The sequence below is a fragment of the Sarcophilus harrisii genome, chromosome 4 (assembly GCF_902635505.1).
Source record: "Sarcophilus harrisii chromosome 4, mSarHar1.11, whole genome shotgun sequence".
In the NCBI taxonomy this organism is placed as follows: Eukaryota; Metazoa; Chordata; class Mammalia; order Dasyuromorphia; family Dasyuridae; genus Sarcophilus; species Sarcophilus harrisii.
The window spans coordinates 167,425,390-167,442,419 of record NC_045429.1 but is presented as its reverse complement, the minus strand read 5'-3'; the positions used below and the strand labels follow the sequence as shown (position 1 = coordinate 167,442,419).

General features: G+C 32.0%; 1 protein-coding gene and 1 long non-coding RNA gene across 6 annotated transcripts in view; one reads left to right on the top strand and one right to left on the bottom strand.

Moving 5' to 3' along the window:
- LAMA2 (laminin subunit alpha 2) overlaps window positions 1–17,030 on the top strand; it is a 747,833-nt gene that overhangs the window by 598,814 nt on the left and 131,989 nt on the right. For all 5 annotated transcript variants that reach the window (XM_023503203.2, XM_023503202.2, XM_031964285.1 and 2 more), the window contains 2 exons: window positions 10,587–10,698; window positions 16,172–16,334. In XM_023503203.2, the coding sequence (XP_023358971.1) occupies window positions 10,587–10,698; window positions 16,172–16,334 (275 nt within the window). The remainder of the gene's footprint in view (window positions 1–10,586; window positions 10,699–16,171; window positions 16,335–17,030) is intronic.
- LOC116423144 overlaps window positions 1–17,030 on the bottom strand; it is a 45,620-nt gene that overhangs the window by 20,059 nt on the left and 8,531 nt on the right. The window lies entirely within an intron of this gene.

Here is a 17,030-nt window from a genome sequence, read left to right as displayed (position 1 = left end):
TAATACTTTTAACAATAAATTTGACTTAGTTTTATAGATTTTATTAAGAACTTTTTCATATCTCCTATGAAAAGAGTGAAAGAAAGTTGTTTTAAAAAATCAACTTTTAAGAGCTTCATTCATTAATCACTGAAAACAAAGAGATCTTGATTAAACTACCCTAGACCTAAATCTGAATCCTTCACTTGATACCTACATCACTCTTAGCAATATACATTATCTCTCTAAGCCTGTTACCTCATCTCTGAAGTGGAGATAATAATGATCACACTACTTATCTTAGTATTAATGCAAATGCTTTTCAAAACTTAGAGTGCTATATTAAAGTGATTTTTTATTTATAAGACTAAATACTTAGCTGTGTTTATTTTATCTTTCATTGTTATATGCAAATAATTTGCAAGCTACATTTATATAGGACATAATTTGCAACTTTGAATTTTAAAAAAAAATTTAAATAATTTCTAAAGAGTTTGGTCTTATTTTTTAGCAGACCAATCATTTTTCTCTTTTAGTGTTTACTTTTTCTGTGATATTTGCTAATACTTTGTCTAAAAGAACTTATTACCAAATTTAGATATATGAAATAGTTTGTATATTAAGATGATCCCAGGGATGGCCTCAAATTTAGATTAATTTGAACTGCGAACTCTAAATTAGCAGACCAAAAACAGAAATCACCACAGGAAATGTTGTCTATTCAGTTGTTTAGAATTGTACTGTCATTAGGATCTGTTTTTTTTTTTTTTTTTTTTTTTTTAAGGAAGACAGAAAAACAAAGACATTAGTGGTTTCCAACCAAGAAAATTATGTACAGACTGCAAGATACATGAGGAGGAGCTATGTCATATAAAACAAAGAACAGCTATATTATTCAGAGACAAATTAATATGTGCCTAAAAGTAGTACATGCTGTCTAAATATAAATGCATTTAGAATTTTTTTTAAAGCTCTAGTTGATTTAATTTCATTTATTTTTAAATAATTCAAGGAGCTGTATAGACAAGATACTGTAAAAGATATTATGTTCAGAAATATAATAGGAAGATCACAAAAGTTGTTAAGAAAAAAACTAAGAAAATTAAAGGTAGAAAATTAAAGACACTATGGAAACACTAGAATAAATAAAAAGATATTGTCAAATGCAAAAGGGAACAAATGACATAACTGAATCTGTTAGAAGATGAATAAGGAAAAGAAGGCTGATTTAATGAAACATGGGAATAAGCACACAGAACTAAACAAATTACTCCTATCATTAAGTATTTAGCATTTATCTATGGCTTTATTGATAGTCTGTCATGGGTGAAACTGATTCATTATTTGGGAATTTGGGCCTTGCAATTAGTTCCTTGCCCTTCTGTGGCAGTGAATTTCACAGACTGATTTTATGGCTGAGTGAGACAGTATTTCTCTTTTTCCTGGTTTTAACTAGGGTGACCCATCACTATTATTATTTAATGCCTTGAAGGGGTCAAAAAGAGCATTCTTTGAATGGTATGATCTGTTTTGATTTTGTAGTTGTTTTGTAGGAGTGAAGTTATTAATCTTCAGACTTTTGCAAAAATACTTGCATGGGCTTTATAAATCTCATCTCTATATTTGTGTTATTTGTGCATATGAGTATGTGTGTATTTGTGCATATGAGTATGTGTGTGTGTGTATATGTGTGTGTATAAAAATTCAAATTGAAGTTAAGTGTTGGGGAATTAGGAATCACAAAACATGGGATCTAGCATCAGAGGACCTGAATTTCAATGCTAGCTATGTGACTAAAACTGCACAACTATATGACTTATTAAGTTCATTTATTAAGAAAAGGCAATATAGTATAATTAAAGAGAAAAAAAATTGACTAGACTTCCAGAGACCTAAGTCTGAATCCTTTCTCAGAGACTTGATACTTGTATGATTGTAGAAAACTTACTACAACTAAGCTTCAATTTCTTCATCTCTAAAGCATAAATAATAATTTCATTATTTAACCTAGAACTGATGTAAAGGAAGTGCTTTTCAAAATTTAGAATGCTATGTTAATGTGATTTATTATTCACTCATTTGCTCCCTATTTCCTTATCTGTAAAATCCTGTAATCCTATAATCTTGACTCAAGCCCTGCCTTGGCTACTAAACAGCTCTTCTATTTTCCATAAGTCACTTCATATTTCCTTCTCTGTTAAGAAGCTAGTCTTATTCCATGCCTCATTCAATAATTCAAGAGACATTTATTAATTGTTTACTTTGTGCAAAGCAATATTCTCCTGCCTTCAGCAGATCACATAGTTGTGCAGAGGATACTTTGAATTCTAAGTCCATGCCAGTAGAACAAAAGATCTGGAAGGCTCTAGCAAGCTTCACAAATTTTGAGTGGGGTGCTCAAAAAGGAGATGGTTTTTTCAGTATGAACTAAAAAATGGAATTTGTGTCTATTATTCAAGGACAAATTTAAGTAGATAAGAAAAGGTTCATCACCAGTTCACAGTTGAGATTTGTCAAAAGTAATCTTTCTTCCTTTCCCTCCAGAAATCCATAAAGGATCAAAAGTTATATAAGTAAAGGAATTATATCTACTTTATACTAAGCAAAATTATGGGGGTTTTAAAATTTAAAAGTAAAAATGGAGAGAAAAAGATGCTCTCTTATCTTTGAGTCATGAAAGAGAATGAGATGAAGAAATTTATTCAGCACTGTTTTTAAAGTACTGAGGAGACAAAGTTTCTGTCTTGAAGCAGTTTACTTTCTATTAGAAAATATGGAATCCCCAAACTGAGGGCTTTGACCTTCAATGGATTGTTTTGGTTTTAGAAGTCCCTGAGATGGTGAATGGAAAATGGGTGAACTAACATAATAGTACTCTGAGCTCTTCAAAAGAAAAACACTAAATTATTATGGAATTTGTTGAACCTGAGCCATCAATCTATGTTTAGAAGAAAGAATTAGCATAAGCCAAGAGAGGAAATCTGGGGGTTTTAAAAAAGAGAAAGGATAGTTTCTTTCCTTGTGGTGAAGTACAATGTTATTCATATGACACCGTACCTCCATGGAACTGTATACAATTCAAAACATAGCTGTAAAATTCCATTAGGAGAATGGTCAAAGAATAGCATTTGACTTCACATATGCCCAAGTGATCTCCCAGATGTGCAATTATGTACTTATGCATCAGATACAGTTTTCTCAGTGCCTCTGAAATCTTTCTGACAATTTAGATTCTCTGGCAAAGGCAGCTCCAGAAATTCTTATCTCTTATTGTATGGTAGTAACTTTCAGCAAATTTAATCCAGTTCAATTAACAATTTAGTGACAAAAGTATTATAGTTACTGCTTGCAAAGGATTTACCATGTAAGAAAGGGATACAATATTCTTACACAAGTAAATATGATATAAAAAGAATACTATAAAAGCAAAGAAAAGTCAAAGTGCTAGAAAGGGGAAGAAAGGAATTGAGAATCAAGAAGGTTTGATAGAAGTACAATTTCTTCATTGAAAAAAAATTATTTTCCAAAGGCTCTTAAGTAGACCAGTTTAAAAGCAGAAAATTAAATTACTAAAATTTGCTTTGTAGTTAAATGCTTTAACCAACATACTATAAAATATAATTCTTAATGTTATCGACAGGTTTTTTTTTTTTAATTCACTCAAACAAGATATTTCCAATTTCCCATAACAGTAATCAGATTACCATTATTATTCATACTATTATTAGCTAGTGAATGATAATGATGAAATTAGGTCTATGTTGTATTTAGATTATTAATAATATTTCTATTTTACCTGGTAAAGTTTTTTTTTTAATATTTTGTTTCTTTAAAATTCTTGATCTCTGGGTTCTTCAAATTTTCCTGGCACTATAAATTTCAAGAATATAGGAAGGAAATAAAAGTAGAGAGGCCAACCAGCCTTGAGGGATTTAGTATCTAGTTCAGCCTCCTTTCCCTCACCTCACCTTTCTCTTCCTCTCCTCAATAAAAGTCACTGGAAATCTATTAATAAAATTTAAGATGGAGTTGACAAAATATTTAAAATATCAGTAGGTTTGCTTCTTAAGTTGTCCTTCCCATCCTCTCTTTGGAGGGAGAAATTACTTTTCTAAAAACTTATTTGATATCTTTAATGTGAAGTAATAGAATTTGGAATTCCTCTGTTTTTGGCAAAGTCCATGATAATTAAGTCCCCTACTACCTTTCCATTCTTCCTAGGCTTTATTCCTGAAAATACTCTTCAATCCAGTGACAATGACCCCCTAGCTGCACAGCAAATCATCTTCCAAGCCTGGAATTTTCTCTTTCTTCTTTATTACCTTGGCTTCTATGGTTTCTGTTAGGGTTTTTCTCAGCTCAAAGAGCCTGAAATCTTCCAAGAAATATTTCTTTTCACCTAAATCTTCTTGATTTGGTATCAGTAAAACTAAAGGCTAGTGTAGAAGGTAGAATGTTTAACTGGCAGCAGTTGATGAGTAATAGCCAGGTGGCTAGCAGTACTGCAAAACAGTGGGAGAAATATTGTTTTAGGGCAAAAAGGAACATGTCGGCTAAAGCTGCTCAACTCTTTTCTTTATTTAGGAGGTTGAAGGGAGTTACAAGATTCCAAATGTTGGAGGATGGAGGTAGAGTGGTAGGAATGGGAAGAACATATTAGTTTTGGAGGATTTGGTCTATTCTAAATAGGGCTATTTCCCTCTAGTTTAATCTCATAAAAACCAGCAGTATATCTAGGTAAGAAGGGAGGTCTACAATCTTGGAGGCCTTCCTAAAAGATTCAGAGTCAGAGTCTGTCTGCTCTCAGCTCTCTCTCAGCTTTCTCATATCTAAAAGGGCAATAATATAGCACTTATCTCCAAGAGCTGTTGTACAGATTAAATAAAAAAATAAGAATAAAATAAATAAAAGAATAAGAAAAATAACAACTCAGCTCAGTACATGGCATATAGTAAGTGCTATTTAAATATTATTATTAATCTTGTTAGTACATAGCTATTTGAGTTGTTTTCTTCATTAGGTTATGAGCAATGAGAACAGTGTATCCCTACTGCTTAGTGTAGTAGATGTTTAACATCTATATACTTGTTGACATTTCTTTGATGGGTCAATACCATGATGATAATAAGATTTTTTGGTTTCTTTTACATTACTTCATGTATTATTGATAATATACTAGACTCTACTTATGCCCATATCACTGACAACTCCTAGTTGCCAATTTGGATTTCCCATAAAATTGATTGTTTAGCAGTAATGATATTTCATGATCTATAACTTAAAAAGTATTATCAGAAGATTATTGGCAAAGCTATGTATGAGACATTTTATCAGGAAACAGCTTAAGATTATTGGAAATGCATAATTTCCAGAATGAAATCTATATAATACTTTTTTTGTAATCTGCTATAGATCTAATTCACTATCAATCTGTACTACTAAGAAAAAGAGAGTCTCATACACACACACATCCTTACATGTTGAAGAACTGATATAATGGGCTACTCATGCAATTGCATGTCATAGTATAAATGAGGAAATCTTCAATTGTTTCATTTTTTTGTGTGTGCATTATTGTGTCTCTCTTGAAAGGTCATGACTTGCATTTTAGAGTAGTTGTACTCTAAAGTGTGACCTTCCAAACCAGAATATTTCAAGAATTTTACCGTCTATATGGAATCCATTTGGATTCTATGTAATACATCCTCTATGAAATGAATGATTTAATGAATGAAGAAAATTACCAATTGTTTACTATCTGGAAAATGGAAACATTTATGATGAGCATATAGCTCCCAATTGTAATTTATATTGATAATTGTAAAATCCCAGGGGAAAAAAATTCTTTCTTTAGTTCTATCTATCAAGCAATCTTAATATCTGAATGACAGATATAATATTAGAGAAGAATGTGTAGGGCTATATTTTGTCCAATTTAATCAAGTGTTGTTGGTTTTAAAAAATTAACAAAAAAATAAGCATAATAAGATCTTGCCTGAAGATCTTAAAATTGATAATGTGACTATTAGAGATGTTCTTTAATGTAGAATATGATTCTACATAAACAACTGTAAATAAGAGAACAAAGATGTTATCTCATGTAGAATATAATTTGCAGAAACATCTCTTTGTCTCTCACATTTTAACCAAGTATCTCAGAACTTAGAACCATTAGTTACTGCCTTTCGTGAGACATCAGAGTAGTACTAAAGAAGGGGCCATTCCAATGTAATAAAAATGATATGGGATTAGTTAATTCACAGATTTATTGTTAAAAACAATTAAAGTGCCAAGCTCTTTACTAAGCTAATACCAAGTTCTAAGTACAAAGCTCTTTTCAGAGTTAGAAAAAAATAGAATTCATTTGAAGAAACAAAACATCTGGGATCTGAGAAGAAATAATTAAAAAGAGGGGGAATAGCTCATCTGAATTTCAAATTTTAAAACAGTGATCATCAAAACAAATTTTATGCTTCTTTTGTAAATACAAAAATAGATCAGTAGAATCAACCAAATAAAAAAGAATTTTAAACAAGCAGATCCAACAACCTAATAGTAAATAAATCCAAGGACATACATTTACTTGGGTAAGAACATTCTTTTTGACATGAACTTCTGGGAAAATTCAAAAGTTATTTGTCAGAATTAAATGTAGAATATCATATGCACAATAAGCTCAAAGTATATATGTAACCTGACTAGTGGGAGTCACACTATTTTAGAAATTAGAAGAGAATTAGAGAGGTACCTTTAGCACCTGTCACTATGGGAAGAAAACTTTTTTTTCATCTTTGGATATTTTATTTTTTCTAATTATACATAAAAACAATTTTTAAATTTTAAGTTTCAAATTCTCTTCCTCTATCTTTCCATTCTACCCTCAAAGAGAAGGCAAGCTTCTAAATGTGCAATCTTGCAAAACATATTTTCATATTAGTAATGATGTGAAAGAAAACACACAAATGATCCAGCCATTTTTGCAAAACAATTTGAAATTAGGCCAAAAAGGTTATCAAACTATGCATATCCTTTGATCCAACAGTGTCCAACTGGATCTGTATCCCAGACAGATCATAAAAGAGGCAAAAAATGTTTTAGTAGCTTTTTATGTAGTAGCAAAGAATTGGAAATTGAGTGGAAGCCCCCCAATTTGGGGAATGGCTGAATAAATTATGGTATATTGATATAATTGAATATTATTATAAGAAATGATGAACAAGCTGATTTTAGAAAGACCTGGAAAGATTTACATGAACTGATAATGAGTGAAGTGAGCAGAACCAAGAGAATATTATTTATAGTCCCAAAAGGATTATATGATTCATCAGTTGTGGTGGACTTGGCATTTCTCAACAATGCAGTGTTTCAAGGCAATTGTAATAGATTTGGGATGGAAAATACCAAAATTCTCTCCAGAGAGAGAACTATGGAGACTGAATGTGATTTCAAAGCATGGTATTTTCACTTTTTGTTTCTTTGTTTCTAAGGGCTTTTTCTCTTTTGGTCTGATTTTTCTTGCACAACATGACAAATATAGAAATTTTAAAAACCACACATATTTAATCTAAAACACACACAGAAATAGAAAATAAAGCATAGACTAAACCCAGGATGTATTCAATCTCTTATTGTTTCTTGGAGGAGTCTATTTCTGCATCATGATTTTTAAAAATTGTAAACTAGACCTGTGAGTTCATTGCTGTAGAGAATTTCAAATAATGAAACACCCTTTACTAATATCAATTTACTCTGGTATTTACCATGAGCTTCTTTTGATTAGATAGATAGATAGATAGATAGATAGGAAAGAAAAAGAAGAAGACAAAAACAGTTATAAAAAAGTATTCATCAATCTGCATTCAGATTTCATCAGCTCTTTCTCTATACACAGAAATTTTATCATAAGTATTTACATGTAATTGGTTTCCTTTGTGATCTTATGTATTTTATCACATAGATTTAAAAACCTTACTCTGAGAAGGAATATAGGTCAAAGCTGTCTAAGAAAGAAAAAAAAGGTTAGGAACCTCAGTTTATAGAGTTGCCAGGGGCACTGAGAGGCGTTTAAAAATTACCATCTGCAGTTGGAACGAAAGAAGATTGAGACTTAAAGTTATGACTACTACAAAATGATTTTAAAGTCTTTTATCTACCAGAATCTTCAAGATGAAAAAAAGAAAAGAAAAAATCAGGTTTAAAGGAAAAGCTATCTAAAATCACTCAAGGAAAAATCTAAGTAATCTAGATTCAATGTAAATTCACTAAATTAGGATTTGATGCTACATTGTCTCTGTTCTCATTGGATATGACCCATACACAAATGGGTATAATACAAAAACAGGTAAAGGATCCATAAACATGGCTGTATGAAGTCTGACACTACTTATTGATTGCTAGGAAACATGAGAGACACCTTGGAGCTATGGTTTTAAGTAGGGCTTCTAAAACTTTTTCCACCTGTGACTCCTTTTTGGCCAAGAACTTCTTAAGTGACCCTGGGTATGTAGGTTATAAAACAGATATACAAATCAAATAATTGCTGATAATAAATCATAAAGAAATTTATTTTAAAACAATTATTTGATATACATATAATTTTACAATGTATTAAAGACAAAAGGCAAATTTGCATGTGAATGAAGTGGATTGCTTATTTATTTTTACATAAGGAACTACATCTTGATATTATAGACATCTTTTTCTGTTACCAATTTTTTTGTGACCTCCACATTCAGTTACATGACCTCTCATGGAGTCACAATCCATACTTTAAGAAGCTTTGGTTTAAAGAATTGATAGACTTTAAACAGGAGGAATATAAGAAAGGTATTTCTGTCAAAGGAAACAATGTAAGCAAAGGCATCAAGGTAGGAAAGTGCATGGCAAATGTGAGAGGTGACAAGTTATCCACATTGCTGAAATGTAGAGTCCCTGATCTTGAATATTAGGTCAGGGAATCTAAAATTTACTCAGGAATTTAAGAATTTAAGGGATTTAGACATCATTTGCTTCTGCAAAGAGTAACTAAGTGTTGAGAGTAATTTCAAGATAACAATATGATCAGTGAACCTGAAATTTTTAAAAGATTATTGATACCATGAAAAATTATTATACTTATAGCTGCTAACTCTAAAGGAGTATAAAAACTTCAAAGAATTTCTTAGTCTTCATCCTTGAATTGTGTTTTCATATGCAATTGGAGAAATTACATGATAATATTTACATGATAACATTAATTACATGATTAATATTTAATATACCACTTGTTATCCTAAGACCCCAACTTTATCACTGTTAATAAATTAGATTGTCTCCTAAGAAACCCCTAAGTAGAATATGATTCATATAGGAGTCTTTACCTAACATTGCATTGATTTAGTTCTATTTAAAATCCTCTTATGTATGACAATAATTTGGTTTCTCTGGGCAAATATAGAATTTAATCCCTCTGGTGCCAATTTGGATTTGAATCAGGACTTTACTGAGTCACTTTGTTATTTTTTTTCCTTTTCCTTTATTGTGGTTATATTTTCCAATTTTTTTTGCAAGTGAAAGTGCAATAGAAATACATTTATATTCACATAAATGCAAAGCAACAAATATGTGTGTGTAGGGAAAGAAAACTTTTTTTAGGGAGAAAAAAAAGGAAAAGAGAGAAAAATGAAATTCAAAAATATTTCAAAGGACCATAATACTCAAACTACCCTTTTCAGGAACTATAACTAAGTTAAATATCGATATAGTATTTTACTTTACAGTGTTAATACAGTGTTATACAAATATGTTAAGTAGGTCACATTCATAAAATGAGATCATATTTAAAAGCACTTTGTAATTCTTAGAGCACTATATAAATGCAAGCTATTATTATAAAAGCATTTTAAATCTGAAAACAAAGGTAAGATTACATTTTGATTACTTTTTTGGATCGGATTCTGTTTGGTCATGTGATTGACATTCAGCTCAGGTTTAATGTTTCAGAAGTTACCAGTCATTTATAGCCTCTTCGTCAATGGTAATGATCTCGCTAATGTGCCACATAATGAACATTTCCTACTTAGCAACTGAAAGCATGATTTTCTTTTTTTTTTTTTTTTCAATTTTATCTCCTTTGTTTCTTAATGTATTGATTTAAAATTTATCTATAAAATCAAACTTATCTATAATATCAATTGAGATTATCTGTATAAGCCTCAACAATGTTTCAAGAAACTAGATAGTTTTATACATATTTTTCTTCACTAAATCAAAAAACGGCAAAGCTGCATGCCACACAGAAACTAAAGAATCCTTTTAAAACTGCTGCTAACATTAGCCTAAAATATTTCCAAAAAGGAGCTTATGCTTTCTTCTTATACAATGCTCAGAACTACACAGGTTTTTTTAAAAGCCAACAACAGCCCTCTGGTTTCCATTTAGTGTAAGAAGTAATAAAGTTTAATTGTATATTTGAACAGAGGGTGTCATTTCCAGTACATCTAATCAATAATTCATCGATTGCCTTTGGCCCAAAGTAACATTGAAAGTAAATGTAGCCAGAAAGAGCATATCCTGCTGGAGCTTCATCATATCCATTAATTATGTTTTTCCTGTGTTTGGATCATTAGGCTACCAAGGTGACAGCAGATGGCGAGCAGACTGGGCAGGATGCTGAGCGAACCAACATGAGAGCAAAGATTCTAGAAGGAATCGTTAAGGAAATTGTCCAGGATGCAGAAGGTATTTGAAGCAATACACTTCAGTAACTCCCTCTCCAAAAACAGAATACACAAGTCTCTATGCACATGCACTGACATGACTACGAACAGCCAAAAGTGTTTAATAAATAGTTAACTAACGAAGGAAATTTCACTAGTACTAGATGACAGATTAGAATTTAAAGGTCTGTGTTTGAAATTCAGGAAAAATATCAGCAGATTGCCTATAATCTATAATCAAGTTAGGGACAAAAGCTAGTGAACTAGTGATTATGAGCACAGAAAGCAATAAATTGAAGGCATTCCTCTAGGAATGCTCTAATTCTTGAGGAAAAGCTATTATGATTAAATAACTAATGATCACCTTATGCTTTGCTCCAGTTTATTTGCAAGGCAATTTAAAAGATTTTAATTTTGGGGGAAAAGGCTAATTTTCTCATTACAGTTGGTATATTCAAGTGACATTTTTATTCTTCAAAATGACTTTTAAAGTACATTAGTACTGGTTGTTAATGAGCATCTGTTGCTTCTAATATGTTAGTATGTATCACTCGACCATAAAATATCATATTAGCCTGGCCCTTTGTCCTCTTAGCATCTACTAATCTGATTGAGAATCAGAGTGGAAGACAAAAGCCAGTTTTGTGTAAATGTCCAAAAAGTAAAGCTTTTAGAGAGACAAGAGAGTACTGAGCAAAAGCTACTTCTTAAATACCAATATTAATTGGAGAAGTAATCTGAAACCAGTCTTGATATTTTTTTAAATAGATGCCTTTAAAAAGTAGCAATGAGAATCAAATCTAGATCTTTATTCTTGGCTGCCATACTTTCTCATAAATTTTTGATGTTATGCCATGCCCTATTTCCAAATACAACAGAACAGACTTCCCTGGAGAGTAAGGAATCATCTTAGGTTTTCCAAAGAGATGCCATACCTACCTGCATAGACCTCTTTAATTTTGTTAATATGTTTTAAAAAAAACCCATTGTAAAGCTTTAAAATGCTGCTACAACATCTTTTGGCCCATTGTTCATTTAAAATATTATTCCTATAAAACAAACTATTCCTGTAAGATTGCTTCAACTAACATCATATTTCCTGGAACCCATTAAAGATTTTAGGCAGTCTATGCCTGTTTTAAGTGATTGATTGCCTTTTGTATTTCTATAGATTTTATAACTATCTCAGGTACCCAGATGTAGAAACACCATTGGCATTACAGCAAGATGCAAATTAGAAAGAATAAAAAAAAAGAAAGTTTAAGAAATAAGCATTTACAAAGAAACAGTTTGGGTGGGGAATAAGAACAGCAGTGATTATTCCGGATGAATATTTTTCAAAAAGGAGTTCTCACAAATAAGGAATAAACACCAGTTAAGTCAGATAAACTGTATTCTTATCTTGGCTCTGGTAATTACTGCCTGTGTGCACTTAAAAAAATTGCTTAATGTCTCTAAGTCTCTGTTTCCTCATTTGTAAAATAGGAGGACTTGACTGTGTAATCTATAAGATTTCTTCCACCTCAAAACTTGTGATCTTTGGGTTCTTCCAAAAAAGGAACCTCCCAAATTGTTGATGTATATTTAGTCATTAAGATTGTAGCTTGATTTCCAAAAGAAAATGTTACAAGTTAGAGTTGATTAGAAATGGAATGGGCCACTTCAAGAGGTAATGAGTTCTCCCTCACTAGAGGGTCTTCAAGCAGAGGCTGAATCATTACTTGTCTGAGATGCTCTAGCAAGGAACTTATGCACTAAGTATAGAAGGAAAGTAGGATAATTTTACCTTTATGTCCCTTTCAGTATCATAGGGACACATATTTAGAGCTATAAGGAATGTTGGAAGCCACCTAATCCAAACTTCTCATTTTACAGATGAGGAAATTAAAGGTCTCTTAGAGCAGTTGTGGCTTTTACAAGATCACACAGTTTCAGAAGTCAGTTTTGAACCTAGATCCTGATCCTTATGCACCACTATGACCTCAGTTATCATAATCAATAATCCTATAATTCAGAGCAAATCTTCATGAAAACTGTATTTATATATATCTGAGACTAGCTACGGCAGTACACTTTTAATTCAGTACACTTGCTATTTGCCTTTTGTCCCAATCCTTAACATTTAGCGCTTGCCAGCCCGTTCCAAAGATTAATCATATAAACATTTTTTATCAAAGATTTGTTGTGAATATCTATTTACATACTTTAAGAGCCTAGTGACAGTGTTTCACTATTCTTTCCCCAATCTCTCTCATTTTGCAGTTTTTCATATTCACTACAATCTTGGGGATTTTTGTTGTTCAGTCGTTATGTCTGATCACCTATAAGATTTTTCTATCACCAGATCAATAATGCTGTGATCCTATGTTCTTAGTATTTGGCTTAGCCTTGCTATATGTTGTAGCATATCTAGATATGCTTTATCTAGATACCCAACAGAAATGTAGGTACCAAGAATCATGTTTTCCAATTACCAGGTCATAAATCATCATCAGCTGAAAGAAAATCTGAATATTCCACAAAACTTTTACTACCAAAAATACTTTCACAATAGAATGTAAGCTCCCTGATCACAAGGGCTTTCTTATCTTTGTGTTTATGAACTGAAGAAGGAAATGGTAAACAACCCCCCTGTCTCTGCTAGGAAAACCCTAAATGGGGTCAACAAAGAGGATCTGACTGAAACAACTATGGTTTTCCTGGCAGAGATACTGGAATGGTTTGCCATTTCCTTCTTCAATTCATTTTACAGATAAAGAAATTGAAACAAACAGGATTAAATGACTTACTTAGGGTCACATAGCTATTAAGTGTCTGAGGACAGATTTAAATGTAAGATGAATCTGCTAGGCCCAGCACTTTCTCCACTGTACCACCTAGCTGCCCTAACAACACTTGCATGATTTTAAATAAAGCACCAACTGCTAGCTTAACAAATATAGCCAGTGCTCAAAATACCAAGAAATGCCCTTACATGGCCTCAAACAATGAAAAAAATTATGCTTTAGATGCATCAAATCATCAATGAGGATGATTATCTAAAACTCCACTCCAATGTCTGGCAGCAAAAAGTTTCAATTAATGATCTTTAAGCAATATATATAACCTATCCATGCCTATTTCCCTTTCCATCAGTGACAATAATAACAATTAACACTAGTAGATTCAGAAAAGATAGCAAATTATTTTGAGAGCTGAAAGTGGTCCTATAGATCATTTGTAACATGGAGTTTGTATGTGTGTATGTGTGTGTTTGAAGGAGGGTTAATAGAGGTAATACGCCATTTATTCTGAATGCCCCTGAAAGCATGAGTTCTTTGCAGCCAATCATCTTCAAGGATCTAAGGCACTTTCATCTAAGTATAGTTTCATAATCTCTGATTTTTCATGACTCTTGATGAGTTCATAAAGTGCTTAGTCTTGCAGCATTAGAATTACAAACATTCATCTGTGTAGAAAAGCAAAAATGCATTCACTACCAAAAGACTCCAGAGTAGCTCCTGAGAGCAAATTTAGGTCACTCAATCTATTTCTCATAGCATAAGAGTGGAGTTTTTTTTTTCCATTCATTATGAAAATATAATAGGTACTCATTAATTTTATAGTTCTTTTGAGTGCTATGTAATAGAGAAAGCATTCACATGTGATAAAATAATGCCAATAACGTGTTTATTTTAAAAGGGACTGGATGATATATTCTTCTTCAGTTGAAATTTATATGAACTCCTGTTCCCAAGCTGTTAAGCAATGAAAAATTAGAGCTCATCCATCAATATGTCTTTCTTAATAAAACAAAAATTCTCCTAAAACTAATCTGTCCCCACACTGGGGATTTCTTCTGATTGTTTGAATATTGCTTGTTCTCAGAACCACATTGACTACAAAATTGGCCTCGTGGACATTTCTGCCATATTTTTTACCTCTCTGTTTCCTCAACTTCTATTAATTAGACTTTTATTTAAAAAAAAAAATTCAGTAAGCAAATGACTGTACTAGATATTGGGGAAATATAAAGTTTAGAGAAAATATATATTGCTTGCCTTCATGAAGCCTACTATCTACAAGAGGAATCAGACATATAAACAGAAAATTGCATTTTTAAAAAGTGGTATGTTAAGGCCAAAGAAAGAAAAAGTAACCATGAACTGAATGGATATGGGAAAACTCCTTAGAAGGGGTGACATTTGGGGATTTGGGCAATGGGTAGCAAAAAAACAAGCAAAAAGAATAACAAAGAAAGAAAATATTCCAAATATGAAGAACATGAACAAAGCCACAGTGATAGAAACAAGCAGATTCACTTTTTTTTTAAGATGGAGAGAAATCTGTTGTTGTTCAGTCCAACTCTTCATGACCCCATGGACCATACTATGCTAGACCCTTCTATCCTCTACTATCTCTCAAAGTCTCTCCAAGTTCATGTAAATTGTTCCCATGATACTATCTATCTACCTCATCCTCAACCATCCCCATTTCCTTTTACCTTCAATCTTTCCCAACACCAGGGTCATTTGCAAAGAGAAATACAACTCCTCTCAAAAGTATCTAAAGAAGGTTGATCTGAATAAAAATGACAATATAGGAAAATGTAGAGCTCTGTAGAGCATTCACCCCTCCATCATTGTCTCATGAGTTTAAGACCTAAAGTAAATCAGATCTCAAAGAGAGTTATATTACACATATACATAAATACATTTGTGTGCATACAATGCATGTGTATAAATCACATATATGTTTGTATATAAATATAAATATATATATACATACCCATAAATTTATATGCAATGTACACATATCCATTCATATGCAATGTACATAAACACAAATTATTACAGATATATATAGTTTTGATAGGTGGAAAAATTTTATGAGAGATAACAATCTTAACAGATCAAAAAAAAAAATCCTGAAAATTTGATGATTTCATTTTTTAAAAAAGATAATGAAAGTAACTACCCAGTATAAGTGGCTAACAATAGCATCTCTCAGCAAATGAGGGTAATGAGTGGGCACTTGCATTGGTAGATAGAGAATGTTCCACAAAACTGAACATACTCACACTCATCATACTCATACTTAGCTCTAATGCTGTCCATGGGATATTCTTAGCAAAGTAACCAGAATAGTTTGCCTTATAGTTGAGGAAATTGAGGCAAATAAGATTAATTCATTTGTCTATGGTCATACAACTACTAAGTGTCAGAGGCAGAATTTGAATTCAGGTCTTCCTGGCATTCTATCCAGTGGGACACCCGGCTGTCCTAATTTTAGTTGCCATAACTCAAAATGGAATACAATAAGAAATCTTGGGGAATATTTCAAATTCTCTCTTTGTTGCTGATAATTACATAAACCACCATTATTTTTTATAGCAAGACTACCCATGGCATGTTGAATTACACTTGGAAACTATAATGATAAGCAGATGCTAAATTCTATTATTGAATGTGTCACTTTTATTTGCTAATCTGTACTATTTGTTTTACACTCTGTAGATGTAAATGAAAAAGCTATTAAGCTAAATGAAACTCTTGGAGCCCAGGACAAAGCCTTAGAGAAAAATCTTCAAGAACTACAGCAAGAGATTGATCAGATGATGGCAGAATTGAGGCAGAAAAATCTAGATATGCAAAATGAAGTTGCCCAGGATGAGTTGGTGTAAGTTAATTTACTATAGACTTTCTTTTTCTGAATCCTACACTTGTTCTTCTTAGCTTTTAAAAAATTCTATGGATATCTCCAAAATGTTTAAGTTAAATATTTTATATATGGAGGGTTAAAGTTTCTTTACATTCAATGATGAAACTGGTTGCATGAAAATGGGATGCTGGTAGAAGAAATGCTAAAAAGAGAGGGTGAAAAAGGAATATTTAATTGTGGGAATAAACAAACAAACAAACAAAAAAGAAAATGCAATAAGGAACCAAGAGAACACCTGGCTTTCTATAACACTCCCCTGATACAATTATTCATAGAAATCTAACATGGGTTTCATTTTACCTCCAGTTCTTGAATTCTCTGATGCCCTGAAACCAGATAAATTCTTGACTGTGTGAAATTTGCTGAAGTCTGCACTAATATTTTAGAAGTCTAATGACTAAGATTCCAATCTAATTTAACCACTTAACATAAGATTCACTTTGACAAAGAGTTATTTAGTTCAAAGAAAGAGCAGGAACATAGAAACATATTCTCTAACTCCTTAAGAGAATGGTCCTTTCTCTATATCTAGGTCTCTAGGAAGGGCAGAGAAATTAGGACCACATTTGAATTCCTTTCCTATATAACATCATTAGTCCTACCAATATCAAACCCAAATTCCTATTGGGTGACCTTCCCAGACCTCTGCTCCTC